The sequence below is a fragment of the Dromaius novaehollandiae genome, chromosome 1 (assembly GCF_036370855.1).
Source record: "Dromaius novaehollandiae isolate bDroNov1 chromosome 1, bDroNov1.hap1, whole genome shotgun sequence".
Taxonomy (NCBI): Eukaryota; Metazoa; Chordata; class Aves; order Casuariiformes; family Dromaiidae; genus Dromaius; species Dromaius novaehollandiae.
The window spans coordinates 94,229,450-94,257,288 of record NC_088098.1 but is presented as its reverse complement, the minus strand read 5'-3'; the positions used below and the strand labels follow the sequence as shown (position 1 = coordinate 94,257,288).

Sequence of the window (27,839 nt, the reverse complement as noted above, 5' to 3'; positions counted from 1 at the left end):
TAGGTATTCATTTAGCTTCCCAGAACAAAAAAAAAAAAAAAAAGAGGACTTGAAGTTGAGAGGACATGTCAGTAACTTAAAGGCAAGAAAATATGTGCAATATGTTATTGGAACTAAATAGGAAATTCAGAGTTAAAATAAATCCAGTTATGATATAGAGACACACAGGTAAGATGCACATGTATCTTCAACTGTCTCGTAATGATACCATGGGATCAAGGTTCGTTAGATATGTCTGATCATGGAATAGATTAAACTGACAGTTTTAATGGCGCATTAAAATACCTTTTTACCTTTTTTTCTGCTTTCCTGACAGGTAGCAGCACCATTCAGGAAGGATGAGAGCCGAGGCAGAAGTCTCGTTCCTGGGGCAGGATGCCGTGGCCCTTGGGTGCCGGCTGCAAGGTCGGTCGGGACAAGGCCTCCCCCAGCTCGCCTCTGCCTGGGGCACACGGTAACGCGGTGCGTCGCCCGCTCCCAGTGTGCCGGTGCCCCCCCGAGCAAACCGGGCAAGCGATACTAGCCTTGCTGTAAAACATTTGCAGGGCTGCGTGGGGGCACGTGGGCCCCTGGCGGCCCCCCTCCCGCCCCGGTGCCGGCCCTGCCTCTCCCTCCCCCTCCAGACAGGTGCTTCCAGCGCAAACACGCCACGGCGGCGGCGGGAAGAGAGCGCTGTTTGCATTAAATATTCAGCAGCCATGTTACACGTGAGGGAGCGGAGCGGAGCGGGGCTGGGAGCAGGCGCCAGGCCCGCCGTGCCGGGGAGGAGGACAAGGGCGGAGGGACGGCGATGCTGAGCGCCCAGCCGAAACGGCCCTGCCACGGCGGGGGCGGCTTGGCAGCCCGGCCTCCGCAGGCCTCGCACCGGGCAGGCGGCTGCAACACAGCCCAGAGCAGGGTGGTTACAACAGCTCGCGGGGCCTCCCCGGCCCTGTCCCCCCCAGCCAGATACGGCCACAACCACCTGCACCAGGAGGGGAGGGCGCTGGCGGGGTGCAACGCCAGGGTGCCTGCAGCAGGAGAGGTGACTGGGCACCCCCGGGGGGCTCGGGGCTGTTGGTGGGGCTGGGGCAGCCCTGGGGGGAGCCACAGCTGAGGGGAGAGTGGGGGGCCGCAAGGCCCAGGCTGTCCGCTGGGCAAAAGGGGGCGGAGAGGGGACGCACCCGCGCTGCCAGCCTGTGTGTACGCGTGCACACGTGCATGGACATGCATGCACGCACACATGCACATCCACGCACATGCATGCACGTGTGTGAGCGTGCACACATGCATGCACAGGCACACCGCCGTGCATGCACAAGCACACCCGTGTGCACGCACAGGCAGACGCGTGCATGCACGTGTGGGGACACCCACGCACATGCATACACGCAGGGGCACACCCCCGTGCACCCACAGAACACCCACGCCTGCACAGCCACAGGCGCACACGTGCTCTAGCCGCCCGGCGCCGGCCGCCGCCGCGCTGCAGGGGAGAGCTCGGGTGCGTGCCGGTGCGGCCCTGCCTTGCCCGACCCGGCCCGGCCCGGCCCCCCGGTACCGGAGGGGGCGCCGCAGCCCCCCCACCGCCCGCCCCGGCGCGGCTCCCGCGGTCGCCGAGCCCCACGCAGGGCCCCGCCCCTCCGCGCGGCCCCGCCCCCTCCGCGCGGCCCCGCCCCCTCCGCGCGGCCCCGCCCCCTCCGCGCGGCCCCGCCCCGCCCCCGGGGCGCTCTCCCGGCGCTGATTGGCGGCGGCAGCGGGGGGCGGAGCCGGCGGTCTATATGAAGGGGCGGCGGCAGGTGGGGGAGCGCTGTTGCTCCGTGCCCGGTGGGCGCCGCTCAGCTCCCGCCGCTGCCCCGCGCGCCCCGACCCGTCTAGGGCCGCCTCGCCGCGCGGGCGGGCGCCCCCCACGACCTTCCCGGTGCCGCGGGGCGTCGAGCCCCGCAGGGGTCTGCCCGCGCCGCCCGCCGAGGGCCGACCCACGCTGCCCGCCCGCCCGCCATGGCCCGCGGGAAGGCGAAGGACGGCGACGGCAACTGGAAGAAGTTCATCTGGAACTCGGAGAAGAAGGAGCTGCTGGGCCGCACCGGGGGCAGCTGGTGTGAGTGCGGGGCGGGACGCGGGCCGGGGGCGGCGGGCGCTGCGGCACGGCCGCGCCGCTTAACCCCCTTCCCCGCCCCCCCCACCCCGGCGGGCTGCGGCCGTTGGGCGGGAGGGGGGGGGGGGGTAACGGCCGCGCCGCCGCAGCCTGCGCGCGGCGCGAGCCGTTGGCGCCGCCGCAGCCCGCGGGGGGCCGTGAGGCGGCGGTGGGGCGAGCCCAGGTGGGGCGGCGGCGGTGCCCTTGGCGGGGCGCCGCGTCCTTGGGTCTCCTTGGCGGCGGCGGGCGGGCGGCTCCGGCCGCGCATCGCGGCGGGGGGAGGGCGCGAGGTTGCCGGCTTCTCCCTTTTTTTTCGGTCTGCTCCTCGAAAAAGAGGAAGCGGAGCTAATTTTACCTCGGCGTGAGGGAACAATTGGCTTTTGTAGCTCCTGCGACGAGGAGATGTATGTGCCGCAGTGACTGAATGTATTTGTTCGGTGCTGCACAAACAGCCCTTGGAGACTCGGAGGCTTTTAATGTTTCTTTTAAGCAAATAGCCGGTCCCCGGCTGCCGCCGGCTGCGTGCTGCCCCCGCGGCGTTGAATTCGGGCCCCGTTGTGGCGGGGCGGGTGGAGGTGCCGCGTCCGGAGCCGGCAGCTCTAGCGGTGCGGGCGGGCTAGGACAGCTCTGCTGTATCCCTACGTGCGCGGCACTGGCTGCGGGCGCGCAGGGACAGGTGCGCTGCGCTCCCGAGGTGCAGGCGGCTGCGCGGCGCTTGAGGCGTGGCGCGAGACCGGGTCCTTTTCCCAGCGCTGGCGCCTGGCCGCCCGGGGCAGCCCGCGGCTTGCGGACCCGAGTCGCAGGCTGAGGGCTCCGCTCCTCTGTTACAAGCCTACCTGTTGCGGGAAGCCGTTTCTCATTCCCCCCCGCCCCATCATGCTTGGTCACTAGCTCAATGGGCTGTACGCTGTCTGAAACCTGGGAGCGCCTCTGTCCTTTTAGGTGTCTGTGGTGTTAAGAGCATCCTGACTGGGAGACTGATTAAATAAGCTACCTCCCAGCGTTTGCCTTTTGATGTTACAAAACTCAAAGGCATTATGCTGCAGACAACAGCATCTGTGTTTGGCTTGTTACAACAGCACCTCCTATGACTGTGCTCTGGAAAAAATTTCCGAGTGTCTCTGACGTCACTGCCATTGGCTTTACGCTGCTTGGATACCAAAGAGTGCTTTTAACTCCTGGAGCACTGCATTATGACACTGAGCTGAACTTGTGAACCCTGATTCCCCTACCTCTGGTGCCCATGAGGAAGAGAGGATGGAGTGCCTCTCTTGCTGCTGTCCCTCAGCCTTTATCGCTGGTTGCCTCCACCTGCTCATGTTTCTGTCATAGACTTGAAATGAAATCAACCAGAACTGACTGCCTTAATCGGGAGGCTTCTCTGCTAATGAAGCATTTTTATGATGGCTTGTGGGAGGAGGAATACTTTTACCTACTGCTTTTTTCCCCTCCTCCCTTGTATCTGTTCCAGTCCTTCAAATATATCTCTTGTTTTAGGTTTACAGTTAGATTAGGACACTCTGAGATCAAGCAGGATTTTTTCAAGTACTCTTTGGCCTCTACGCTGGCCTGCTTGTTCCTGTTGCCTGATTAGCATACAGTTGCTTGGCATGGACTGGCTTATCCTTCCCGTAGACTGCCTGGTGATGCCTAGTACGGCATGTTACTATGCAGTTAATCAGTTGAGATAATCCTTGTAAACTGGTAACTGATATTCAGATTCTGAGCAGTGCTGCATTTTCGGACTCCGCCTGCTAAGATTATCCTAGGCATCTCCCTTTAGACCAAAACTAAATTTAATCTTTCATTATTACATAATTCACTATTTTTAATTTGAATGAGCACTGTTGGAGTGCTGTTGTAACCAAGCACTGGTAAATGTGTGGTAATGTGACAAGTCTAGGTACTTTCCTACATTGAAGATAAAGTATTAGAGCTTATTCAGGGCCCGGTTCTCTTGCTTCCATTAAAGACCACAGGGGCAGTCTGAATTGCTAGAGCAGATTGGACTTTACAGTTGCTTGTGTGAACCTGTTATGGTAGATTCCTCTGGAAACAGCTTTGAGGCCCAGCACTGTGTGGAATAGGTGTCCTTCAGAGCAGACCTGTAGTATGCCTGACCAGCACTAGGCATTTGCTTCACTGACAGTGTCACCTGTAATGCTGCTTGCTGGTAGTGCTGGGTCAGCTGAGGGATGGGTTTCTTTAAAATATGGAAGAACATGTTTCAATCTTCAGTCCTGATTCATGGGTTTCTGGATGTTCAGAGGTTTTTTACCCTGCCTGCCCCATGCCCAGAACAACTGGAGTGTGACTTAAATTTTCTGGCTGTGTGCATCATAGGCATAATCTCACTGTTAAACACATGCCTCTGCAGCAGGGCTTGACATCTGATTTCAGTGCGCTGGGCTCTTCTTTGCAAGTGGTGAAGGTTGAAGTTTTGTCTGGAAACATGTGACTGTCCTGAGGGCTCAATTTGATTTCATCTTTCTGTTTATGCTCTCTTGCAGTTAAAATCCTCCTCTTCTATGTGATCTTCTACGGTTGCCTGGCAGGTATATTCATTGGGACCATCCAAGTGATGTTGCTTACTGTCAGTGAATTTGAACCCAAATATCAGGATCGAGTGGCGCCTCCAGGTAATTAAATAGGAGGCCTGTGTTTGACTTGGTGCAAGCTGCTCTGGGGAGGCGGTTTGGTTACTCACCTCAAGAAGGAGGATGAAATAAGCATCTCATTGCAGCAACACATTTGCAGGGGGTGGGCATGTTCTCAGCCTTCTGTGTTAAAAGTACTGGGGCTTGAAGACAGTCCTGCTCAAATTAGAAGTTGCATCACATGAAATGTTCCTCCTGACTAAGAGGAACTTAAACCTGCATTGCTGCTCTCTGCTTCTCTAAACCAAAGCAATGGATTGAGGCTCAGAGGCTTCACTTGGGAATAAACTTTACAAAGTTGTATTGTTTTTCTTTCTTTGTAGCCACTGTGTTCCCAGTGGCTAAGTGAGAGGGCTATGGTAAATGCTAGCCTCATCTGTAAAACCTGAGGGACAGGAGAAGGAAGGGGAACAGTATGAATTCCAGATGTGTTCACTGAGTGGTATTGATTAACACTGAACTATATTGCATGATCTAGAAGAAATAGCATTTACTAGTGGGTATTTCACTTGACTGTGCAATGGGGGCTTGGGGGTGGGTCTGGTAGCATCTGATGCACAACCCGTCTCTATTAAATGAAAGTCTCTGCTTAAAATAACCACTTGAGTAATGTCTGTAGCCAGTCTGCCTTGGGTAGGGGCAAATGGAGCAGCTAGCCATCACCACAGGCTCCCAGCTCTGCCTGCTGGGCTCTGCTGTGCTGTCTGATTCCCTCTGCAGCCAGCGGCTGCTCACACAGCATGTGTGGGGGAGCTGCGCAACTGCGGCTTTCCCACATTACAAATGACCTTGAGGCTGCTTGGCACTGGGGATGTTAATGATCTGTCTCCAGTTGCTCTGTAAAACAGTTCAGAAGCTTTTAATAACAGTGGTATTGAAGTGACAATTGGGAAGCTGATGGCTTGTAGCCACAGAAATTGGCTCTGGTGTCATACAGTGTCTTACAGCCCTGCTGCTGACAATGCTATACTGTGATTATTTCCTGCTGTAGCAACACAGGGAATCTTACCTTTACCAGATGGCGTTATTTCTCAGCATAGAATCATCTCTTTCAGATAAGTGCTTTTCCACCGGCACTTCTTAAATATGGAACAGACTGGAACTGCTTGTGCTTGTGTGGTGTTTCTTAACCCCATGGCTGGGGTAAATGCTGTCTTCAGCACTGAAAGCAGCTGTTGCCACCTCTACATTGGGCTCTGACACTTGCAAGAAAAACTAAATTGTCATTGATACGGACCAGAGCAGTTAGGTGCATCTGAACCACCAACATGGCTAATGGTGCAGTAGCTATTTTTTTAATATCTTTCCCCAGCTGAAGCCCAGTGGTCTCACCAGATGTGAAATAATTAAGAGAAGGAAGCCCATGGATCTTGGGTCCTGTCCAGATAGACCTTGCTGTTTAGCCTGATGTCACATAATTACTCATTGTAGGTGAACAGTCAGCTTTGTGTGATAACTGTGCAAGTCTAATTTCAAAGCAACTCTGAAGTAAAAATTCTCTAAAAGACAAGCCTGCAGAAGATACTTAGTCATCTCTTAATTGTATATTGCACTAGTCTTATGTTTCAAAAATACTGGATCTGGATTTCAAGATGCTGTTCTAGTGTATACTACAGAAATCAAAATGGAGGAAGAATGAAAAGGTTGTCAATGATATCTTCAATTCGGAGCAGCCTTTTGGAATGTGCAATGAAATTAGCAGAACAAAATCTAGCTCCTTGAATATATTGTAGTGGGCTGCCAATAAAGGGTTTTAAATGGAGCTGCAACAACAGCACTTGCATGTGCATACAACTTAAATAGCTGGTAACAGCACAGGGTCTTTGCAGGACCTCATGCAATGACTGTTACTACAGATAAGGATGAATTAGGGATAAGATCCTGTAGTACAGTAGCTGTGTTAGATGATGCATTAAAAGTAGCCTTTTAATACAGGCTTTCATCAAGACTAAGATTAACATTGCAGGGACTTGCTGTGTGGACTATTTTGAGGAGGTCAGCAATCTCTCTATTCCCCTCCTGTGGAGGGGTTTGCCCTGTGCTGCAAGCAGAACTGCACTCTGGCCAGGAACACATGTGCAGGCTTGTCAGCTCTTGCATCAAGTGAGTATCTAATTTTCCATGAGCTGGAACCCCTGTAGACCATGAACTACAAAAAACAGAGCATCAAGGAAACTCTTAATTCCTGTTCTCATGGTGAGAGTTGCAAAATAACCATGATCTGAACAAACTAAATAAGTATATTGGCAGCTTGATAGGACCCCAGGTTTTCTAGAAAACCTGTCTTTTGTTCCAGTTCTAGTGTTCCTCTTGGCCAAGTCACTTTTGTGTCAACCGAAAATGGTCAGCAAAGCAGGGAGACTGAACTCTCTAAGACTTGCAGGAGAATGTTGCAGGGGTTCCTATAGTATTCTTGTTCTGATATACAAGAGACTTTAACAGCAACAGAAGCTACAGGATACTTTGAGTGTTACTGACATGGATATAACACTGAAAGCCATAAAAGGCTATTTTTGTAGCTAGATGTCATTAATATGCTAATTGGTTCCTGCACTGAACACAACAGGAACAGCAATGCTATGCACAGCTTGAGGGCAAGCTGAGTTTTGTACCTTTCCATGGTATGCTTTTTTCCTTTGTTGTGGGGGAAGTGCAATTTACCTCATTTTCCAGCCTTTACCATAGTACAGTTCCATGTGTGCTGCAGGCTCAGACTCTGCTTTAAGCACAGGACTGTCCTGCTGTTAGGGAGGTGTGAGGACCTTGCCTCTCAGTGTACTAAGTGATTTAAAAAAAAAAACCACCCCCTGACTTAAATTGGGCTGTGTATTTCTGCCATCTTGTGGTGTTCATCCTGTGAAATGCAGTATAACTTCACTATAGCTGGTGTAGGGGCAAGAGCTCACTACTGCATAAGGCTTTTCTTAAGTGGTGGCTGCAAAGGAAAATCCCTGCTCAAGTCAGGGGATTTCAAATGTCCCTGCTCTCCTAAATGCTGATTTGCACTGCTGTGCCTGTGCAATGTGTAATGGAAAAGGCCTCTCTGGTGCATATTCCCCACTTGGCTTATTTTGCTCAGATAGCAGCAGGGAGATGAAACTGAGGGTAGCAGGAAAGTTGCAGAGAGCTTATGCCCCCTCCTGCAAAGTCATGCTTTTCTGCTTCTGTCTCTCTTCTTGGCACCCAAGTGTGAAAATATCTGAAGCCAAGCTCCAGAGATACTATCTGCCTTCCCACCATGCAACTTCACTGCATCAGAAAACTTGCATCCACCCCTTTTTACACTTCAGGGGTAAGGTAAAAGGTGACTAGAAGTCTAGAAGGATGCCATTTAGTATGGAGGCTCTTATCTATTCTTGTTTAGTGGGCTTGGGGGCAGGAGGGGATGTGTAAGTAGGAGTTGTACAGTGGTTGCTACCATTGTTGTCTGTGTCACCCTGGCAGTGTTTAGACTCTAAATGATTAAATGGTACTAGAAATTAGCACTGCATTATGAAGCAACAGTAGTTACTATTGACTTATGTAATGGTTCCTAATAACAAGCTTGACCTCCCACTTTTAGTTTCTGCCCCTTCACTCAGGACACTTTTCTTCCCTTTAAAGTCTTGCTCCTGTAGCTTAGAATGATAAAGTCTATCTGGAAAACTTAGTTTTAAATGAAACTGAATAAACCTGACTATAATGTGCAAGAGTCAGAAGTGGAACTGTAGCTCAAATTCAGTGACTTCTCACAAACTTCTTTAAGCTAGCTTGGTACATCCATACAGTTAGAAAGCCATCACAAGGTGGTGCATGAATATAGACTCAAGGCATCATTCATCACTTATGTAAATAGTGTCAGTCAGTGAAAGTAGTAATTTTATTTTCTAGCAAGATATTCTTAAGAGCCAGTTGTGGAAACAGCATTTCTGAGACAAAAGTAGCTTTCTGATGATAGTTATTTGATCCTTTCATGTGTGATGAATGGCATAATCATACAGGACACTGTAGTACATCTCTGGTAATAACCTGAGATGCTGAATTATGTCAAAGAGAATGTGATTGCTGGGGACAGGGGCAAGAGGGTTTGGACTCCTGGCTATGGAAGTACTTAAGGCTTCATTTCTTTCCCCTATAGAGCTTGCTCATGAATGGTTTCTGCATGTGCATGAATCCCCAGGAAGCTTATTCTGCCCTGTTTTCTAACTAAACTTCATACTCCCTTGTGTGTCTACCAGCCCATGCTAGGTAGCACTGGAATGACTCAGCTTTAAAACAGCTTCCCCCCTGTCCCCACCTACTTGTTTTAGTTCTTGGGGGGTGGGGGGGGGGAAATTGGGTGACAGAAGGATGAGTAGGTTTCAGAAAGGTTACAGAAGCTTCAGAAACATTATCTCCTCCTCTGTCATCTTTAGTATTCCTCTTTTTTTAGGGAGGGTTCTTTTCCTTGATTGGGCTGTTCTGATAACAGCATCAAAGATCTTGATTTGGTTATAGGAAATACAGAAGATGCAGAATGGGGGGGGAGGTGGGAAATAATAGATATCTGCTTAGGGCTCTGTCCTGTCAGTCACAGGCATGTGAAGATGGAGGGTGCAGCAGAAACTCCTGATGCATTTTTTCATCAGGATAAAGCTAGTTTCAGGACAAGCCTTTCATCTTCACAAGGTTTTACTTGTTTCTGTTCTGTAAGTGGAAGACTTGAGTGACACTGTTCATGTCCCAAACAAAGCAAGCACCTCATACCAAAGCACAACTGAGTCTGGTTCATCTAAGCACCTGTAATAAAAAAAGTGCTCAGAGTTGGGGTGAAAGCAGCTATTGCCACAGACTGAGCCAGGCACCTGGCCAGGAATGGCTGTTCTCTTGGCTGGCTGTTGACTGCTGGAGCAGTTGTACAGAGGTGCTGCTCAGGCCTTGGTGCTGCTCTGCCAAGGCTTGCAAGATGGGCCCTCTTCAGGTTGGGAGTCTGCAGAGGGCTGGCTTTTAACATCAGTGGCTGGGCTCTCCTAACCAGAGAGGAGGGATAACCTATTAGATGGCTTCCACAGTCTATACCACAATGCTTATTTTGGTGACCTTCTCTTCACCTTTGCTGTGCCAATCACGGCTGCCTTTACATCTTGTCTTGGACAAGATAAAGAATAGAGCTGGGGAGTTGCTTGGAGGTTTTAGCAGTCCTGAACACAATAGTATAGCTGTCTGACAGAAACTTCATAATATCTAAGAAAGCCTGGCTGTGCTTATTTTTATATACTTGAATGATATACCTGTAACCTGAATTCCAAGGAAGACATCCATGAGAGGCTCTGAGGCCTGCCTTCCCTGTAATACCACATAGTCACTTTAACCATGGGCCTGCAGCTTCCCAGCTGAGTGGTAATATAAGAAGAGCTTGGCAGGATGGGATTGAAGTCCTTAAAAATGCTGGGTTCAGTTTTATTAATTTCATATATTTATAGAAAGACACATTAAAAAAAAAAAAACTAGTGAAGTAAGAAAGTAATTGCTTCAAAAGGGTTTGAAAGCTTCAGTGACTTTAAGGGGAAGACTGAATTCTGCTAGTGGAGAGTACTAAGTTGTTTCTAAACTTGCAGCACTCAAGTGGCCAATTTGTACTAAAGGGAGATTTAAGAGAAGGTTAAAACTGCTTCCTGGAATAAAATGTGAAACCATGAGCTACTTGCTAGATGTCTCACTATCTTTGACTACTAGGAGCTGTATTTAGGGGAACAAAGCTAATCTTTGTCCTAGGTTACAAATTCCACCTCAGTGGGAAGGGGGGAGGCAGGGCTGGGGGGAGTGGTGAGCTGGCTTGAGGCCGGACTAAGCAGAAACACTCAAGTGGCTTTGCAAAAATTGCTGGAGTCACAAGCTCCTGTGGGTTCTGGCCAGCTAGCTAAGCTGCTGGAGTTTTGCACTAAAGGAACTTGCTGGCAACAGACCTTTTTCTGAAAGCTGTCAAAGCGAATGCTGCTCCCCTACTTTATTTTTTTGTTGTTGTTCTTGCTAAAGTGAAGGTGACAAACTGAACAGAGCTTGAGACTGTAGTAATTACAGTGGCAGCCACAAAAGCAGCATGAACTCCGGTTCCCATTACTTTAAACTTAAGTATTAGCCATGCATCAATGCATTCAATTAAAGTGTAACCTAAACATCATGCAAGAGCGACTATTTTTAGGTCCCATAATTACAATCAAAGGGCTTGGTGTTTTTCATTATCTATAGGAATAACATGCATCTAGTCCCTTCTGCTCCCTATACATTCTTTTTCCAGTCCTCCTCCTCAAGTCTAGAGCAGAGCTAGTTAAGCAGCCCAGAATCTAGGACTGTTTTAAACATCTCTCCTGTGTGGTTGTATTTCCTACTTACCTACTTAGTGATGTGCGTCTGATTAGAGAGCTTAAAATGATCAGAAATACCTGTTTAAGGAATGAAAAGACCAGAGAAAATGATCAGGCTGTTGAAGTTAGTAGATGGGAAAGCATCTCCTGTCCTGCATCCTGTAAGGGAGACTACACAAAGGAAATGTGAATTGTAAAGAGCAGAGACCTTACAGAGCTGTGAGCACCTCCATTGTCTTCTACCCAGCATGCAGGAGTTCAGGAGCAGGCAGCTCTGATGTAGTCTGTGTGCACAGGTTGTTGCTGGGAGTCATAGAGGTAAACTTCTAGACTTTCAAGTCAAACTACTAGGGGTAGGTAGGATAGCTTCTGTGGACCTTTGTGGTGTGGCCTTACTAACATGCAGATGGCTTCTCTTCACTTGGCTAGGAGACAGAATTGGGCAGATGACCTGCAGTTGAATGTTCTCCTTGAGGAAAAGCTTATCTCATAGCCTCCCTTCCAGGTTCTGTGATTTTTATCTACTTAGTGATGCAAACATCGTGACAAAGATTCTAGACTGCTGTTGGAGACAAGAGATAAGATCTCTTCAGAACTTCACCTGTAGTGAGTTTAAGCTGTTTTGTGTGGATTCTGAAGTCTGAAAGATACAGATGAGCAGACTGCTTTATGTCCTTGGTGTGCAAAGCACTGCCTGGAAGCTGTGCAACTTTGAGGCGTACTTAATATCATCTTCCTGATTTTGCTTTTCTTAGGACTGACTCAAGTTCCCCAGGTACAAAAGACAGAAATTTCCTTTGTTGTCACTGATTCCAAGAGCTATGAGACATATGTGAGCAACCTTGAGAAGTTTTTAAAGGACTACAGCGCTGATCAGCAAACTGAAAACATAATATTTCAGGACTGTGGGGGTAAGTCTTGATTGTTTCCCAGAGCTGAGGGCTCTGACCAATGCCTCTGTGTCACCTCCATCAAAAACTGAGCGTTAGTTGTGTTGTTATTAGTTCCTTCTATTGTAACCGGTAGCATATCAGTAAACTTTGGCAGCCTCTAGTTTCAGTCCTGTGGCTGCTCGTCACATGATTAGTTTGGACAGTCCAGACTTGGCCAGGGATGTATCTGGAAGCTTATTACAGAGGATACAAGGTAGGGAAGTTTCAAATTTCACTTGGAGAAGCTTGCAAGTGACTCTTAAAAATATGTGGCACTGGCCTTATATCCTCTCTGAAAGCCATGGGGGTTTTACTGGTGACTTTGCTAATACCTGTTTGGATCCTCTTGATGCAATGCAGCAGAACTTCTGGGTGGTATGAATCAATTATATGTAACAGTGTGAAATGAGTCCTGTCACCTCACATGTATGCAAAATCTATAATTGGAGCCCTCCTGTAAACGCTGCCAAAAGATCTCTGAGCCAGTGTGTTATGAATGGACTTGTTCTCTTGTTGTCTGGAAGAATCCTCAGTTAAAAAAACAAAATCTCTGCAAACTTGCTTCTCTGTGGTCAGCCCACACACTGGGGAGTGGCTGGGTGCAGATCTGTGGTGTCAGCCTCTAGAAGCTGGTGTAACCCTTATCCTGTGTGGACAGGTGGGAAATCCCAACTACACAGTGAAGCATAAATGTTGCTGTTCCTCACAAACGAAAGCTTTGTAAGGTCACGTTGCATATGTTTTTCTTTCCCCCACCATGGCAGATATACCTGCTGAATACAAAGACAGAGGACCATATAATGATGTCCAAGGCCAGAAGAAGGTTTGCAAATTCAAACGTGAATGGCTGGAAAACTGTTCTGGAATAAATGATCCAACCTTTGGGTACAGGGATGGCAAACCATGCATACTAGTCAAGCTTAACAGAATTCTTGGCTTCAAACCTAAGGCAAGTATCTCTTCCCTTTCTAATAGAAGCTACTGATAAGGAGGAGGAGTTGGCTGCAGACTTGCTGTGACTCTGGGAAAAGTCATTCATTTAGCAACTGTTTTTCTGTTGCTAGAGAAAGATTAGTATTAAATACATTCTGCGGAAGAGAAACTTTGATAGGATTTGAATGAATGGCTTTGCAAAAACTCTTCATTAAAAAGCTACAGAAACTGCATACTGCAAATTGATAACAATTAACAATGAACTCTCATAGTGCTAACTCCTGGTTAGCTATCTGGTTACCTTGCTGAACTTGCTAACTGAATTGCTTTAAGAAGGTGTTTCTCTAAATGATAAAAAACATTTTAACTTTGTATATGCTTCCATGTGGTAGCACCAGACCTACTGTATCTGTAGTAAGATAAGTAAATTGTCATGCTTCAATCTATTCCATTCTTTCCTCAGGCAGTGTAGAGTTGCCTGCCTTGCTAAAACCACTTAATTAAATGAAGTAGTGCTATATTAAGTGATATCAGACTGATACATAGTCTATAAAGCATAAAGATATACTAGAGAGCATCTGAGAGTCCAGTGTAGATCTTACCGAAAGAAAGGTGAAGAGATTGTTAGATCATTTAATGTGACTTTCCACACACTGTAGGATGTCTGCCATCACCCACATGCTCTGTGCTGCACCTAATAGCACATTTGCACTAATGTCAAAGGACATTATTCTGAACAGGAACTGCTTTTACCTTTTTTTTCTCAACAGACTTAAATAGTAAAAATTTCTCTCAGAATTGACTGGCAGAGAACATGTAATTGAATAAGGCTTTGTGCAAAACATCCCACTCCATCTTCTGGATGGAGAACAGTGCAAATGGTGTGCTAAGCACCCTTCATCACCATTCATCAGTGTAGCCAAAAGGAAGGGGAAATGTACTGTCTAGTTAGCATGTGTTGAGGAACACTTTTCTTCAAAGGGAGACTTTACTGTGCTAAGAGAAATTACTTGAATTGGTAAGAGACAGTTGATGAATTTTTAGCAGAAATTTACTGTGCTTGGTATGTGGTACCTGTGGGATGACATAAGATCTGCACATTTGATGGTCTGGGGAAGAGATGGGTTGGGTGTCTACCTTCCTTCCTTTGCCCTCTACAGAGCTCCAGACCAGTTTGGACAGTGGGGTGTAGTCAAGGTATTTCAGTTGGAAATGATGTGCGTATCCAAGGCAATGCTTCTTTCCCCCATTTTACACTCCACTCTACAGCTGTTGTATAGGGCAAGGTGTTTGTAAAGCAGATCCTGAGATTTGCAAGGATGTGAAGCAAAACTACTACTCTTGTTAGGGGACCAACATCTGAGTGACTTCTGCAGCTTTCCTTAACATACTTAGAGCCTTTGAGTGTCAAAGTTCAGAAATAGCAGGGTATGACTCCCATTTTTGCTCTTTGCTGTGCAGTTCCAGTTCTGACTGTGCTCACATGACACACAGGTGGCAAACAGCATGTCTTTCTGCCACTACATGAGATTTGCACTAACAAAACCTACTAGCTAGCACCCCAGAGTGAAACTCTTCCCCTATGACACGACAAAATAAAAAATACCCTGAACTGCTTGCTTTGGTACCCACAACAGTATAGCTGTAAGAACAGAAAAAAACCCAAAAGTTCTGCTTGGGTTAACTTACACTGCTTCTAGTTGCATTATGCTGCTTCTCTCTCCCCCAAGAACCATCACTAATAGCTGCAGCCCCTTGAAACTGTGCTAGCAGGGATTCCAGGTAACTGTATGTGTCTGGTACCGTTGGGCTTTGCTTCTGCAAAGGTGCACCAGTCTGCAGAGAAGCATCCAGAGTGTAACATTCCCTTGTTTTTTGGCTTTCTTCTAGGCTCCGGTAAATGAGAGCCTCCCTCCAGAGGTTATGGCAAAATACAACCCATATCTCATCCCTGTCCACTGCAGTCCCAAGGTAAGTGAAATAAAGGAAAGCAGAGTCAGGAAACTGCAGGGAAGGACTGGCTAAGTCTGTACCGAATGTTAGTTACCAGTCTCTGAGAATGAAATGCATTTTAAAGCCTGAAGTTGAAATGCAAAAATGTTTCCATGTATCTTTAAAACAGACTCTTACAGAGGGAAATCAACTTAAATCCATACTTATTAATACTGAGTTGCTCACAAGGCAGTATCTGTCAGTGGATGAAAATTTCAATGTATATAATGGTACCATGTATTGGCCAAGATGCTTTTCTGCTTGATTCTCCTCATATAGTGTACAGATGGAAAGGATGTTAAAATATGAGAGCTTCAGTCCTTTACTTTTCTGCAGACAACTATGGTGGTTCTTACTTGGCATATCTTCTCCTTAGGAAGAGGAGTAAGGCCAGTTTCTCAAATCCGCACCAATGATGGCAGTTAGCACTGCCCTCACAGAGAGGGATAAGGGCAGAAAACAGTGAAACGTATCCTCAAAGGGAGCCATGTTGCTTCCAAATGATGTGGCTGGGAAACAGAGGTGGGTTTTTTTTTGGTTGGTTTGGTTTTTAAGCCAAAGACAGTGCATTGGCGAGACAGGAAGCTGCGGTGGCTTCTGAACATGTAAAGAGGTGGTTGACTTTTTAAACACACACCCCCTGCCCACCATGCTCTTCCTGGATGAGGCATGCTGGGAGGCGCTTATTTGTAGCTGCAGGCTAGACAGGTACTAAGTGTCCCTTCCGCCATGAGGACAGTCCTTGCGCTGTCATGAGGATTGGTGATGCCCGAAGAGAGGTGGTTGTCCTGATGGAAAAGACTGATGCTACAGAGATTCCTGCAAAACACAGCGTTTAGATGATTTATCTCTCGTTCTTTTTCTTTCCTTGCTCTCTAGAGAGAAGAAGATGCAGACAAAATAGGCACAGTGGAGTACTACGGGATGGGAGGCTTCCCTGGCTTTGCCCTGCAGTACTACCCATACTATGGCAAGCTCCTCCAGCCACGATACCTGCAGCCACTGGTGGCAGTGCAGTTCACTAACCTGACCTACGATGTGGAAGTGCGTGTGGAATGCAAGGCCTATGGGCAGAACATCCAGTACAGTGACAAAGACCGCTTCCAGGGACGTTTTGATATTAAATTCGACATAAAAAGCAGCTGATTGTAAGCACAACTCTTTCCCCCCCCTCCTCCTAGCCATTTAAAAAGGTTTAAAAAACAAAAAGAACAAAAAAACAAACCTACTAGTCTTGAACAAACTGTCATACGTATGGGACCTACACGTAATCTATATGCTTTACACTAGCTTTCTGCATTTACTAGGTTAGAATGTAAACAAAGTGTAGCAATAGCGACAAATATTTATTCTACTGTAAATGACAAAAACAAAATTGAGCCTTGGGACATGCCCATTTTTACTGTAAATTATGATTCCATAACTGACTTGTAGTAAGCAGTGTTTCTGGCCCCTAAGTATTGCTGCCTTGTGTATTTTATTTAGTGTACAGTACTATAGGTGCATACTCTGGTCATTTTCCAAGCCATGTATCGTATCTGTTTTCTACTTGTGAGCAAAGACTTCTGCTGTTCAAGGTGTAAATACTCAATGGGACTAGAACTGGCATGTTACTTTTAATTAATTATTTTTTTCCTTTTAAAAGAAAGGCCCACCTGTGAGACTATATTTAACAGCACTCCATAAGGCTTCTGACTTTTCTGTGGTGTTAGGGTATTTTATTTGGAGGGGTGGCAGGGGAAACTAACTTAAGTGAAGCTAAAGAAAATAGATGATTGTGTACTGTGCTTTGTAGTGAATGTGCGTGTGTGCGCTCTCTCTCTCTCTCTTTTTCTTTCTTTCTCTCTCCCTCTCTCTCCCCACCTTTTCCCTCATCCTCTAGTATGCTGTGTGAGAGACCTGGGTCAGAGTGATAGGCATAACTCTTTGCTTTGTATATTTTCTTTCTTTTCCCAGCTGGAGGCATCGCACACTGTGGTGCTAATGTCTTTATTGAATGTTTTAACCATTTTCATGGTGGAAGAATTTTATATTTATGCAGTTGTACAATTTTATTTTTTCTGCAAGAAAGTGTAATGTATGAAATAAACCAAAGTCACACGTTTGAAAATAAATCTTTATTTTAAACTTTATAAAAGCAATGCAGACCCCATAGAATGGTGTTAAATGTTGTCTAAAGTGCAAAACTCTATGTTCTAACATGTAATAATAGCCAGGAGTACAGTGCTCTTGTTGATCTTGTATTTCAGTCAGGTTGAAACATTGGACAAATAAATGAATGAACACAGTTTTGTGTCTGCTTCTTTTGCTTTGGGTGTGGATGGAGGCTGTTAGTTGTCCAGAATCTTGAAAAAGTACTGTACCTATTTCAGAAATAAAAGACAGCTTTATCATTTCCAGAGTGCCTCAGCTGGAGACAGGTAAAACTTGTGCTGGGTTTCCCATAAACTACTGCTGCCAACTTTGAGCAAATGAGTTACGCATCAGTTCTAAACATGGTTTGCTGTTGATGATTTGCTTTGCTCTCCCCCTGAGCTAAGTAACTGATGCATTAAGCAGACTATTATGGGAAACATGCCCATGGTGCCTAGTCTTCAGTGAAAGCATGAGGTATTCACCATCACTGCAAGCTCTCCATGTCTAGAGGTACAAGCCATATGTTCTAGTAGTAGTAAGTAAACAATTTTTATGTTAATTGTCAATGCAGGGTCAAACAGCTATTAGCGGTAAGTGGTGCAGGTCTAGAAGGGAGGAGGGAGAATGCACAAGTCACAAAAGAGAAGAAATGGTTTTGTGGCGGCACCTTGTTCTCTGTTCCTGCTGGGCAAACAGCCCAGCTTTGAAAGCAGACTACACCTGACAGGGCTGCTCAGAGACTTGACAAAACTTGGCAGATAGATAACTTCCTGCAGGAGTCAAGATCACTTCATGCTGTCTGAAGCAGATTCCCAGAGAGCATTTCTGCATGGGAAGTGACAAAACATTACTCTCCTACAGCAAGCTGCTTGACAAAGAGCCTTCATAATTAAAATGCCACATACTGGAAGAGAAATCTGGTAAACTTGCTGCTGGCTGCTAGATGCAAGAGCATAGCTGTTGTATACCATAGCATTTAGCATAAGTATTTGACTGTTCACTAACAAGGCACATGAGGTAGCTGAAATCTCACCTTCTTCAACTGTTTCCTTTGCTGTTGTATGTTTTTGTAGCTGAGCAAGGATTTAACAATGACTCCGTGATTAAAGTGCAAATACTTCCTATAGGGGATCTAACTGCACAAGAGCTACAGGGTCTTACCGGACATTACTCTGGCTTCCACCAATTGGTGTGTTAACTACTGCCATCAGGGAGGCCAGTGCATGAATCAAGGTTCCTTGGGATCAAACTCTCCCCTACAACTCTAGGCTTATGTACATGGTGTTTGACAATTAGAAAAAAAGGGGGGGGGGGGACCACCCCCCCAGCTCTATTTTTAAAAAGACAAATGAAGGTTAGATAATATAACAGTCTCATTTACTATATAAGAGCAAAGTCCAAGCATGAGCTAGTAATAAAGATAATGATTTATTCCAGGAGTTTGGCCAAAAATTGCAGAAAGCTTATACTGCCTTTGTTGCCATCAAGCAAGTGTCAAAAGGCATTAGTACAATGCAACCGTATTAATACAATATAAAATAGTGCAACACAAACCAACCCACCTCTCTGCCCCCAAATCACTTTCTAGTACCAAATCAGTGAAAGTTGTACAGGCATCTTCACTGATCACTAATGCCAAAGGCACTCACTGCAGTAGCTGCCCAATCCTTGCACCCTTCTGTCAGTCCACCAAACAAAAGGCCTTTCCCCCCCCCCCCACAAAAAAAAAAGAAACAAACAAAAACCACCCAACTATTCATAGGTTTTATGACACCTGTGCTACCAATGGGCTGGGGCGGGGGGGGGGGGCCTCTCTGGACACAGAGTTTCCAGTATAAAACAAAGAAACAGAAGTGCAGGTCCTCTAATTTATCAGCTCTAATAGCGCATTGAAAGGCTGCAGGAATGAAAGGGAGGGAAAAAAAAAAAAAAAAAAAAAAAAAAAAAAAAGGAAAAGGCAGCGAGCGCCTACAACACACATATAGGCCTCTGAACAGACAGACATCTTGGGCCACAAGCCAATTTATATTAAGCCTACCATTAACAGAATACTAGTGATATGGCCTTGTTGGCCTTGTTACAGCAAGTGGCCAGTCAAAAGCTTGGGGGCTGGGGGGGGGTGGGGGTGGGTGTCATCATCCTAGTTTAAATTTAACCTACCTACCCCTACCATTGCTTTCAGCAGTGCACCTTTGGGGGGGGGGGGCATACATGGGCATGCATGCGGTAATACGTATGTTAAAAAAAACAAACAAACAAACAAAAACTATTCCCTACAAGAAGGCTTCACTTTCCTTATTGCCTTACTGTAATAGTACATTAAATTATAAACGTCAGTTTGAACACTTTGTTCTTTCTGCCAGATTGGCTCAAAGTAGTTAAGCATAATTGTTGTCATTAAAGCAAATTTTATCTCCATTCTTATTGATACAGGACACCTGGACTCCAGGGTGACAGGCACATAAAAATACTTGCAAAATAAACAGCAGAAAGTTGCATTTAAGGACAAGGCCCTTTAGGCCTGTGTCAGCATGAACATGTGCACAAATACAGAACAGCAATCAGTTTGCTATATCTAAATGTTGGGCCTTCTGGGCTTCTGTTCCCAGTTTGGCCTACAGCATCTGACCTGCAAAGGCGAAGCACAAAACCCAGCACGTGCAGGGAGCCATGCCAAGAGCAAACAAAAAAGGCCAAGTACTGTGGACTCTATTCTTTTGCTGAAACTAATTCTGGGTCGAGCCTCAGTTTGAGGTGCTGATATAACTGTTTGCAACACAGGCCACGTTTCTGGGAGATGCAGACAAGTTTGATAAGCTCCTTCAACTCCCACAATTCACTGCAATATCTTGGCCAGAGCTATTTGACCTCCCAGTCAGTTATGTGGTGATCCACTCTTATGGTTGCTGCAGTACACTGATGTAGGTAAATGGCTGTCCTCACTCAACTCCTGCTCACTTGCAATTAGCAACAAAAGGCATTGTGCTAACTACTGCAGTCCTTAAAAGCCCCTGATTTTGAGCAGCCAGTTTCCCCAGGCCAGGCTGCATAGCCTCAGCTTACTCATGACCTACAGAAAACTTCTTCCTCCTCAATTAGCTTTTATTGGAGTGTCCAAGAACCACGCGGACTGTACTGACAAGGCTCAAACATCAGAACAAGCACAGCAAGTATTGCAGTATGTGCAAACTAGGTGCCAGTCTGTTCTTTCCAGCTATAATTATCATTATGTGGGTCAGCTGCCACCCAGCTCCCAGTAAACCCTGTTAACAGCTGGCACATCCGTGGTACACAGAAAGGATCCTTCTCTCTAAGAACCTCACACTATGAAGCACTGCAGCGCTGGACCAGAAATTAAAATACGAGCCAACAGGTGACAAGAGCCATTAGTTATTCCATTCAAATGATAATACACTTGGTGTTCTGCAGAAGACAAGAACCAAAACTGAGGATTTTAGCACCACCAAGTGATTTGAGGTGTTTCCATCTTATGATGTCCCAGCTGGAGACTGCCTGAAGAACCCAAGTCTCTTTCCAAGGGGAACCAGGACTTGGAGGTAACTCACACTGAGCATCCAGACAGGGATTAGGTATTCCAAAACATTATGTATTTTAGGAAATAAAGTTATTCTCTTTTCCAGGGTCCAGTTATAGTATAAACCACAGAAAACAGAGCTGTGCCTGTGTAAGGCTCTCAAAACACCTCACATTCAAACTAGGGCAAGATTAGTTTCAATGACGCAAGCACACCTCTGGCTTCTTTAAAGCACCCAAAGGTGGTACTGGATGAGTATCCACCAAGAATCAGTCTGAAACTAACCAAACACATTCCACAGAAGCCATCCAATGACCTTCAAATGATGCTAACATCCAGGCATGCTCAATCCTGCCCAGAGATGAAACAGGATTAAATTTAAAGACAGTACCCTCCTTACAAATCCCAGCAACCATCTACCTGCTTTATGGTATGCAGCTATGCCTGCTCCAATTCCGGTTCAGGGAATAACAACAATAATGTGGAGGAAGTAATAACAGGGATGAATAACTGTGACCTTCTAGTTTTGACTCCATAAACTGCTACACCTGGGAGGAGTTCACAGCAGCTTCATTCCATGAAGTTTTGCTTCAGTCATATATGCTTCTCTGCAGAACTCGCATTAAGTTGGCTATTCCCTCTGTAAGCTTCCAAACGTTACTGCAGAAAGTCACAACCAAAATTTCAGGAGTTAATATAGCAGGCAATAACAAAAACCAGTCTCACGTCTTAGCTGGGTGCAAACAATTATCATTTGAACAATATGTGCACCTAAGAACACGGAGAGGTTAGATGAAATTAAAAAAAGAAAGCAAATCAAGAAGGCAGCCTTCCAGGGGAGAGAAAAAGATCTCAGTAATAATGCAGGACCCGGCACAGGCACAAAGTGTCCTGGAAGATTTCAAATGTAAGGATTAGAGACACCTACAATTCAATTCTCCTTCCACCCAGGAAACAAAGCAGAAAGCAGCGCTGATGAGAGGTGTCAGCTAAACAGCTTTGGAGTCTGAGGCTGTCTGCGTAAGGACAGGGTACGGTACACCTTGGACAGTCGCAGCACACCATCCTGGCAGCACTCAAAGAAAGCCCTGGCATTGAAAGGGTAGTCCATTCTTCCTAGCCCATTCATCCTGTTCTCTTGGGCTGGCGGTTGTGGATGAGAGACCCCGTGCATATCATTTGTGGCAGCAGCAAAGGGGCTGATGGGGAGACACTGCTGAGAATTATGCTGAGATCACAGATTCACTTCACATCCATCATCAAAAAGCTGACAGCAGTTTCAGTCCTTCCTCATCTCTGCTTAATCAAAATCGGCAGCCAGGAGATGGAAGGCTTCTTCATGCCTTGATTCATCTCAAGCAAGTCAGTCACTTCAGTGCCTTTCGAGCAGCCAGATGCTCATCAGTACTGCCTCTCCAAAATCACTTTGGGACTACACCTTCTCGAGTCAGTGTAGCCATCCAGGCGCATAATCCAGAGAGTCTTTGCCGACGTCTAGTTTCAGCACCAGTACAAAATAACCTGCTAAAATCATAAAACTGAAGTGCTTCAGGAGAACGTTATCTCAATTTGAGGTCACTAGTAGGAATTAAAATATCTCTTTGCCTGTTAATCTGGTTTCGTACATCAGCACGAACTTGAAGACTCTAGTGGATCTGTTGATGTTCAAAATGTATTTCAGCTACAGTTGACTCAGCACATGACTAAACCTTTAGATTAATACACCCAAAGATCATGGATTCATCCATCCTTACAGCCCAAAGGAGTCTAAAATAAAAGTGGATGTCAAGCAAGAGGGTCTATTTATTCACTGCATTAACTGCTCCCAAAATAAAGAATCATTTGCTGATATGACCCTGAAGAGAGTGTAGTCCCAGGAAGTCTGTTCAAGAATCAGAAGTTCGGGTGACTCCTGCCTCTCTCTAAAGCACGTAAGAAGTAAAGCTGGTTATGCTGCCCAAGAATGAACAATTTCTACTATTCACATACACTGCAAGTTTCCCAGTCAACTTCTTAACTATGGTTGGGGCAAAAACCCCTATGCACCGAAAAATAAAACTTTGTAATGGAAAGTTTTATTAATGAGAGACTAGAGAATGACATTGACTATAGTGTGCTTTTATGCTATGGACTGATAACACAGTCATCTCAAACACTGTGTATGGTTATGATCAACTCAGAAAATACGGTGAAAGGAAAAAAGGTCAAGAGAAGAGCAATGGAAACTAACTGGAAAAATTACCATACTACAAGAGATTACAGAAATCTGAATTCCAAACAGGACATACATGAAAGGACATGATAATCACCAATTAAAGCAAAATCAAAACACCAGGAAAGTGAGTTTTATGCTATTTACAGTGGAACAGTAGAAGTAAAGTAAGTGAAGGAGTAAGTGAAACTAAACACTTACTCTTTAAAATGACAACGAAATGTTTTTACATCATACATGACTAATTTGCTGACTCAAAGAACTGATTTCTGAAGAACAGATATTTGTAGATGCAATAAGAGGGTATAGTTTCACTACCTAGGATCAGTTTGATCTAAGAGAGATTGTCTTCCTCCTCCATGGCATAAACCAACTGCTGAGTAGCTGGGACTGAGTATATTATCCCAGGACTTTCCCAGTCTTCCTTTGGCAACATCTTTGGTCACCATCACAAAAGATCACTGACCTGGAAAGACCACTGAAATGAAATGATGTGGAAGGTCCTGGCACCCATCTCACATGAAAAACTACAACATGACAGTGAGTACTGCTTCCACAAGAATCCCAAGTAGCCTGCTGAGTCACCACGATCACTGCCTCTGCACTTCAGGAGTATCTTGAGGGGGACTTCCCTGCCTCAGAGTTGGGAGTGCAGCTCTTGGGGACATGCCTACAATGCCCCTGAACCAGTCAGCTTAGGTACAGACAGGATGCTAGGTGCAGCAACATGGAGCTTGATGCAGGCTGAAACATGTCCTGAGCACTGGATAAAAACCCTGAAAAGGGCCCCTCCTGCTAGCACCTGAACTATCTAGGTAAAACCTGGTTTGGATGCGTTCATGCAAGCCACAGGCACTGTGGGGCTCCTTTCCAATACTGAGCTAAGACACTTTGGCTTACTCTGAGGGCACGAAAAGTCACGGTCCTCATGAACTGATAGATTATGGCAAATGGAGGAGGAAGTGTCACAAAGAGACGGCAAGGACACGTCTTCACTCACATCAGGTCTTCAAGTGAGGATGGAAGCAACAGGCAAATAAATGAAATGGAAGGCAGCCAGCATTTAAAGATCTTCCTAAGCAACCAAGATGTTCTGCAAGATAGTGTTTGGCAAGTGGACCAAACGGGCTAAGCCTGACAGCATGACAGGTAAGAAAGATGGTAACATAAGAAAGACAGTAACATACCATCCTGCATAAAAAACAACCAAAACAAAAGTGCCTCACAAATCATGTCACTGAACCTCAGAAGCTCCATTGCCCTCTGGGACAGGTCAGTAATAATCACTCAAGGCCAAGAGCTCGTTTCAAATCTCAGCAGCTCTGTGCAATACAACACTCCTATTACGTACTGAACCACGCACTATCATGCTAGGCCTTGACTCCTGACACCTGAGTGACCATGTTCCCATTCAGTAGCTGGGTTGAGTGACGCAGCTGCCAAAGAAAATCCACAGTTCCTGGTTTATACCTAGATCCTCTCAGCATACTACCATTCCCAGTGGTACAGCAAAAACTAACACTGACATGAGCACAGAGGGAAACTGGCCCAGTTAGCAACTCTTGCCACTAGCACCATGCTCAGGGGCTAGCCTAGTTGTAGACATACATACATCACTGTCTCACTGCATCTATCACTCCCTTTCTATATGCCAATGCACCTTAGGGTTAAGGGGGAAGAGGGAGAATCCTACTCTTCTTGGAGCCAGAAGATGCCCAGTGACTTAAAAGAGCCCCAAACTACAGCCAACATCACCCTGTTGAGCACAAACAGCAAGTTCCTTCAGGCAACCATCTCCATTTCATTCCGTGCTTGTGCAGCAGCTAGCACAAGGGCATCATACCTGGTGCCTGAGCCCTCAGTATTATCACAGCACACCACAAAACCAATACTGATATGACATTGCACTTTGAATAATTACTAATTATTAATTTTGGAAGAAGAAGTGGTTTCTAGATCTTGAAAAATTTTTAATTTGAGATAAATTATGTTGTTAGCATCTATGCTAGACAGGAAGTCATGTTCACAGCTTTCTAGCCACATTAACACAAGTTTGGCTTTGTTTTTCTCCCCATGCTGCACATAGATTTCAATACAGGTACACAGACTGCTGACTTAAATTCTCCTCTCAATTACTACTAGTTTACAGTAGTGAGTCAAGGGGGTTGGACTGAAGAGAAAAGGGGTAAACCCTATGCAGGAAGTACAGCTATAGCTAATCATTTGCCTATCTGAACTCTGAGAGACAGGTGTGAGGTGTAACTGGCTGAGGTCAATGCTAGCAACCCATGCAAAGATACATTTGCACCACACAGCTCTATGTGTTACAGGAAAATAGTGCTTCTCTTACCAAAAGAAATGCTTTAGAACTCCTTGCTCAAGAAACAAAAGGAGATTCTGGGCTTCTGTGTACCAGGTTAACTACAATGCCTCCTTATTGCTTCAGCTGTACAAGGTAGGGCTTTTCTCTGCTTTTGTCTGCCCATAGCACAGCTAAATTGCTGCTATGCTTCAGCTGGAGGGAAAGGGGTAAAGGAAACAGGACCTGGGCTTTTTGGTTCAAAATGAGAACACGACAAGGGAAAGAAGATGACAGCAGTCTCACCAAGACACAACCAAGGCCTCAGATGAGCTGTCAAGGAGTGTCATGTCTACCCTCTGCCTTGACCTCCCCTCCACAAAATAACCTTGCTCAGCGCAACGTGAACATGTACCAAAAGCCAAGCCTCGTTTATCACACAGGTTACCTTTGGGACCAGGTGAAACTTAAAGAGCTCTGGGAGCTGTTTGGTTCACACTCATTAACTTCTCGTCTCTGGCACTTATAAACCTCAGACTTGGCAGAACAAGGGGCAAGTGGACCTCAGATCTTACCCAGAAGTGGAAGCACAAGAGCTGAACAATTTCACAACTGTGTTTAAACAAGATTCTAGTTTAGTTTGCCTGTCTGGCCCAGAACAAGTGTAATAATTTTACAATCTACATGTGAAATTAGGCTGCAAGTGAACTAATAATATGCTAATTTAATAAAATAGACAGATCACCAACATATATTCAAAATCCATCTATCATTCCTATTTTAAATTTTCACTTCTCTTTACATAGGTAGGCCTATGCAAATGAGTACTTAATTCTACAACTATATATACAGCATTGGGAAGTGTGTTGAGATAGAATGCCAGTGCTGGCTAACATTCTCGGAAATGCAGAAACACCACCAAATAAGATGAAGTTTTCCTGCACTCCAGATTCTTTCCAACCTGTTCCCACAGCTGCTGGATAAAAAGTAGCAAAAGTTAAAATGGAGAAGCACTTGAATCATAATTGTCATTATCTGAAAAATCTCACTAGAAATCAATTTGTACTAAGAGAGACTGGAATTTCCAACTGACAATCAAAAGTAACTTGTTTTCATGAAAACTTAAAAAAAACCTCCAATTTTTTATTTCTTTTCACTGCAGATGATTAAAAGCATTTTACTCTGGATTATTCAGCTCTGTATGTGCCCCTAACAAAAGACTTCATTTGCAAAACTGCCATAAGACTGAGCGAAACAATGGCTTCTTTATTAATATTTTAAAGACTCCTGAAGGAAACGCTGTACAGCTAAAATGCCCTCAGTGAAAGGTTCATTGCCATGCTATGCACTTCTGCTGTGTAATGTTTTACAAGCTGCGCTGCCCTGTGAATGGGGAGAGCTAGTTCTCAGCTGGTAGAGGCAGCTTGCATAACACCAGACGAGTTAATCGGTAACGAGCAATGCAGGAGACCTTTGTTCACAATGTGACAGGCACGAATTCCACACTAAGCACATTGACGCTTCTGAGAGTTATTCATTGACATGCTTTATTAAATTGCTCGGGCTATACCTTGATGCACCAAAAAGATTAGTTTAAGCACAACTGCATCCCTCTGATGCCTTCCATCCTAAGCTGTTATATTATAACCTAAGCCTACAGATCAGGTCACTGCTGGTAAAGGATATGGCAAGACAATGGCAGTGGGCAGGAAAGAAAGCAGCAAATACAAAGTGCAAGCTGGCAGTCAGCAGAGTGCTTCTGTAACAGGATGCTGTGTTTATGGAAATGGTTATGGGAAGCATTTGTTGTCCCCTCCCTGCAAAGGGAGCACCTCCACATCCCCTCTGAGCAGCTAGAAAAATCCCTCCTCCCCAGGAAAAGCAAAGGGAGAGGAGGTACAAGGAGCGCTTATCAGGGCACTGCTTGGAAAAGCAGAGCCAAGGATCGCTGCATGCACTGCACCAAAAGCCCAGGAGCAGCACAGCTCTTAACACCCATCACAGCATTTAATTAATATCAAGTCTAAGGAGAACAATACTGTGCTTTGCATCGTCCACAGCACTTGTCTGGACAAAACCTATCTGCTGAACTGGCCCATCCTGTCACCACTCAGCATATGTCATCACCTCCCCAAGGCAGGATCCAACTAGACAAACTTCCAGTGCCTCTGCTGGGTGAGTTTCTGTCCATCAGGCAACCGCAGGAATCCGTACAACTAAATAATACCAGTTGTTTGCTTAAATGCATTAGAAACAGGAAACCAGTCTCACTGGTGAGACGCTGAGCCAGGGAAAGAAGAGCTTGTAACTGTAACTTGCGCAGCCTGCCAGTCTGCAGCCTCACTCTTGAATACCATAGCACATTTGAAATTTAAAGAAGTGATAAGGAAAAAACCCATCATGACAGCTCTCTCAAAAGACAAAAAGAAAAAAGCAAAGCATCCCACTTCAACAGGTCATTTTCCTGTCTGTGGATGCTACAAATAGTGCAGAGGCAAGGGAAAAGACCAGGAGATACTCAAGATAAGTTCTGACTACAGCCTGGCTGGAAAGACCTGCAATGCTGAAAACAGTCACGCCTCCCTTCAGGATCCCAGTCCCCAGGGGACAACCTCATAGCACCTGGCAGCTATGTGCAGCACCCTGAGGAGTCACTGGTATGGGCACGGATGGAGACATAAGACCGAAAAGGAAGCTGGCATAC

The 27,839-nt window shown here is 45.9% G+C and overlaps 2 protein-coding genes across 6 annotated transcripts in view; one reads left to right on the top strand and one right to left on the bottom strand.

The window, feature by feature from the left end:
- Positions 1-1,792: 1,792 nt before the first annotated feature.
- On the top strand, positions 1,793-17,240 carry ATP1B1 (ATPase Na+/K+ transporting subunit beta 1). The gene is made up of 6 exons (XM_064520751.1): positions 1,793-2,080; positions 4,627-4,755; positions 11,852-12,007; positions 12,793-12,977; positions 14,852-14,932; positions 15,833-17,240. Exons 1-6 carry the CDS (start codon positions 1,981-1,983, stop codon positions 16,097-16,099), a joined length of 918 nt encoding a protein of 305 aa, XP_064376821.1. The 5' UTR covers positions 1,793-1,980; the 3' UTR covers positions 16,100-17,240.
- NME7 (NME/NM23 family member 7) overlaps positions 17,052-27,839 on the bottom strand; it is a 96,644-nt gene continuing 85,856 nt past the window's right edge. For all 5 annotated transcript variants that reach the window (XM_064520736.1, XM_064520720.1, XM_064520734.1 and 2 more), the window contains one exon: positions 17,052-17,316. In XM_064520736.1, the coding sequence (XP_064376806.1) occupies positions 17,284-17,316 (33 nt within the window). In that variant the 3' untranslated portion in view covers positions 17,052-17,283. The remainder of the gene's footprint in view (positions 17,317-27,839) is intronic.